At 55.2% G+C, this 3,963-nt stretch overlaps 1 protein-coding gene across 1 annotated transcript; it reads right to left on the bottom strand.

The window, feature by feature from the left end:
• Nucleotides 1-652: 652 nt before the first annotated feature.
• LOC101774730 (thaumatin-like protein 1b) lies at nucleotides 653-3,517 on the bottom strand. Its single transcript, XM_004984973.4, has 3 exons — nucleotides 2,883-3,517; nucleotides 2,111-2,798; nucleotides 653-1,334 (listed from the first exon to the last, which is right to left on the bottom strand). The coding sequence occupies exons 1-3, from the start codon at nucleotides 2,938-2,940 to the stop codon at nucleotides 1,058-1,060; spliced, it is 1,023 nt and encodes a 340-aa protein (XP_004985030.1). The 5' UTR covers nucleotides 2,941-3,517; the 3' UTR covers nucleotides 653-1,057.
• Nucleotides 3,518-3,963: the final 446 nt, after the last annotated feature.

The raw sequence follows: 3,963 nt of genomic DNA, 5'->3' as shown, positions 1-3,963 counted from the left end.
ACCCTGAGACTGGCCTTAGTGTATAGTGCAGGTTCTTAATAAATTCATCATCTCTCCACTCAACCCATCATATTTGTTTCTCATCAATTACGAAGACACCATATTCTCCCAATGCAAAATTTGGCAATATCTAGTGTATAGGTTCTTGTGTTGACACTGGATCTTCATGAGACCCAGTTTCTTTCTCTTTCCATTCTCTCTCTTATTTAATATAGTGCCACATAAGCTAAAAGTTTTACGTGGCAATACAATTAATGTTATGAAAATCATTGTTAGCTGTTGATTGGGGCACGCGTTCAGGTAGCCTTCAGAAATCAAGATCACCTCCTGCACGCCTGCCTGCACCATATGCATGAGAAAATATTTCAAATGCAGCAGGAAGAACGTTCGGTAGAGTGTCCGGGAGATAGTGCACCTGCCACGTCTCTGAAAACGGCTGTTCGGTAACAGCAACAACTGGGCCCGGACGGGGCAGTTTCATCATCAAAGAGACATGTAACGTACTACTCCGTAGCAGGTAAGTGTTATGTCAACCGTTGAGAATGATGTGAGCTAGTAAGAGACTTTGTTAATGGTTAGCCTGAGCCTGATGATCCGTCGTGCGCAAGTGTTAGTTGGTTCGCCACTAGCGCCTGATGGCCGGAGTGCTGAGTGCGTGCATAATCATTGCTCTATTCTTTCGTTATCTGCGAGACAATCTTCTTGTACATTTCCTTTCTTTCTTTTCCCTTAACACAACGGCACAAACCCCAAGAAGAAGAAGAAGAAGAAGGTGGCGGATTTTACAAATGGCGTTATGCGATCCTGGTCAAATCAAATCATATCATCCCCACGCACCCACAAACCCGGCCCGGCCAGCCCCACCGCCGCACCGCGCGCAGCACCAACCACCCTTCCATCCAGCGGCTCGGCGTCCGCATCGGCACCGCGGCACGCGGAGCCACCTCGCTTTGCTCCGGTGGCCCGTGCGCCGGTGCGCGCGCGACGCTCGCTGCTTTTGGCCAAGACGTTCGCCTCACTTGTTGTGATGGGTTTGGTTGGGTGGGCGCCGCGGGTGCTATAGCAGCAGGCCGAGGAGGAGGAGCGCCGGCGCGAGGGGCAAGGCACGGAACACGGGCCTCGACGTCGGCGGCGCGGACGACGCGTCGCCCGTGGCGAGGCTGGCGAGCCAGGAGTTGTCGCCCAGCATCACGCCCTGCCCGTCCGGGCCGCCCTGCTGGCCCGCCGGCCTCGGCATCTGCGGCGTCGCGCCCGTGCCCGCCCCCGGCAGCGTCGGCGTCAGGCCGCCTGTCGGTGGCGCTGTCGTCGCTCCAGGCCCGCCCGACGATTTCACGCTGCACGTTGTTATCAAAAAGGGGACATGCAGTCAGTGAAAAGAACGCGGCTGTAATCTACTGAAAGTAACTTTGCGCGTGCTTTTTATCTTTTTTGCATAGCAATAAATATTCCCGATTGCCGTCGTGATCTCAGCTTGTCAGCTATGGTTTGTTTACGTTCCCTTTTCTACCCTGACCTCACGAGATGAGAAAACCGACGGGCATGGCCTGCCATGACGTTGACATGTAAACCGACAGCGGTAAGAAGAGGGGTCCCCACACTCCACACAGGGGGTCAAACCTCTCGTGACAAGTTAAGCACCAACGGAAATGGCAAGGTACCCTGAATGTATCAACCTAATGAGAAATACTAAGGTACTAACTCCGATCCAGGCCAATCATTGCATCCCATTGCAATCTTCCAAACCTCTCACTCTCATTGTCCCATTCAACTCCATTTCAGATTTTTGGCATATTGCACTGCACCTGCACTCATTTTCTACGCATTTAAATAAGACAGATAAGGTGATATGACACGCTCGATGCTCCGTCACGCACTCATGATCGTGCACCAACCACTACCGGTACACGATGGCTAGGTGTAACACCCCATGCCGCCGTCGCAAATCTCGCGAGCTTTTATGGCTAACCACACTCCAATCAAGACGTAACGCCAGATTAAACGGTCATAGGAGAAAGTTAATATCTGGAGTACCAGTGCAGTGGCGTGTGGAGTCAACTGTGGCCATGTGAGGCGGGGAGAGAGAGAGGGAGCGAGCGGCGGGCGGACAGACCTCGGGGTGGCGACGGGGCAGAAGGTGATGGTGTAGTCGCGGCCGCCGGCGCAGGTGAAGGTGCTGGTGGGGTCGTCGTAGGCGTAGCTGTAGGACTTGGGGCACGCCGACTTGAACACCTGCGAGTAGGCCGTGGGGCGGCAGGTGTTGGGGTTGGCGTACGCGCCGCTGCAGCAGTACTCGGGCTTGCCGAAGGCGTCGCACGCGCTGCGGCACCCGGCGCCGCCCTCGGTGCGGAGCTCCGCGGGGCACCGCGCGTTCAGGTCCGCCGTGCACCCGGCCGCCGCGCACGTCGTGGCGCCCGTGGCGGCGCCAGCGGGCTCGATCAGGATCGGAAGGTTGTAACCGTCCACGAGGCTCACATCGTAGAAGTCGTCGCCGGCGCCGCCGGCGAGCGTGAACTCGGCCAGCGTGGCGGGGGTCGCCGCGTTCTGGCCGTTGCACTCCAGGGACCCCGAGCCGCAGTCGCCCGTGGCGCAGACCATCTTCCCGGTGGCGTCCTGCGCGCAGCCGGTGCGCGCCCAGACACGGCCGGACCAGCCCGACGGCGCCGGCACCGCGCGCGACGTGCCCGGCGGCAGCACGAACCCCGTCGGGTCCAGCCTCGAGCTTCCGGCGTTCGACTGGATGCCCGGCCACACCGTCCCCGTGCACCGGTTCACGAACGTGAATGTCGCTGCCCTCCCCTCTGCAACCAAAGACGTCGATTCAGCTCACAATTACAAGAACTCCATCAATTACCAAAGCAACTACTCTTTAACAATCGAATTACCTCTTACAAATATGCAAATCAGAGCAAGAACGACGACGAAAACTCTTGCAACTCCCATGTTCTCGAAGCAATGAAAGTCGCGTTGTGGTTGGCAATGGCAATTGGCACGAGCAAGAAGAGGTATATAATGTCAGCGCAGTACAGCTACAAGCAATCAGTACAAGTAGAGGCAGTCCAGCTCCGGTACTGCTAGTTTAGTACAGTGGTTAGAGAGGAGTGGGATAAGCGAGGAAGGTAGACGACTGCTGGACAGGGCTGGGCGAGACGGAAGAGCCACCACCCATAAACTATCAGAATTAGGAGACTGGTGGTGGAGCGGAGAAGGAGAAGGGGGAATCCGAGCACTCCCTCTTGGACTACACTTATAGCTCAAGGGAGGCAGTTTGCTAACACGCTTTCCGTCCAGTATAATCATGCTTTCTTCGGCAAAGTGAATAGGGCTACGGCCTGATTGGATTCAGATGCCCTTTTTGCTCCGCAATTTGCAGTGGGAAGCGTAGCTCTGCTGTAATTGCCCTGTGCAGTTTCCAGGATGGATGGGAAGCATGGTGGCTTGGTGCTCGGAGGTGTCCGTATCTTTTAGCAGAAAGGCGTCGATCGCGATGAGATTTAGTGGAAGGGTGACAGGCATGGCTGAACCAACATCCGTGGCCTGTGGGGGATTAGAGGATAACATAAGGAAATGGAGGACGTTGTCTGAGCTGTTTTGCCAGTAATCATGGTGGCCAGTAATCTTTGAAGTATTGATGGTCAGGACCTGCATTGCATGTGCAGACGATTACAAGGTAGTTGGTCTGTCTGATTTCTGAAGCGAGTACGTAGTAAAAGGTGCTGAAAGAGAACCGAGGTGGCAAGTGATGGCAATCAGCTACCCAACATTGTGTACTATTCCTGAAAATGATTTGATTGTGATATCTCGATTATCAATGTGTACAGTCTGAATCGTTTCTTGGGGGGGGGGGGGGGGGGGGGGGGGGAGGGTTATCCAGGACCCATAATCAATTCTTATTTTGGGGTCGCACATTACCCCACCCCTAAAAAAGGGGGGGCTACTGTTTAGCCCTGCCCCCGCCCTCCCTTT

Source organism: Setaria italica, chromosome IX (genome assembly GCF_000263155.2).
Source record: "Setaria italica strain Yugu1 chromosome IX, Setaria_italica_v2.0, whole genome shotgun sequence".
Classification (NCBI taxonomy): domain Eukaryota; kingdom Viridiplantae; phylum Streptophyta; class Magnoliopsida; order Poales; family Poaceae; genus Setaria; species Setaria italica.
This window is presented reverse-complemented; position numbering and strand designations above follow the sequence as displayed.

Excerpts from the sequence above, each read along its gene's own strand:
- LOC101774730 (XM_004984973.4), bottom strand. The coding sequence starts at position 2,940 with ATGGGAGTTGCAAGAGTTTTCGTCGTCGTTCTTGCTCTGATTTGCATA. Across the intron at positions 2,799-2,882 it reads GATTTGCATATTTGTAAGAG|AGGGGAGGGCAGCGACATTC; the intron begins GTAATTCGATTG and ends CTTTGGTTGCAG. Across the intron at positions 1,335-2,110 it reads TGCCCCGTCGCCACCCCGAG|CGTGAAATCGTCGGGCGGGC; the intron begins GTCTGTCCGCCC and ends AACAACGTGCAG.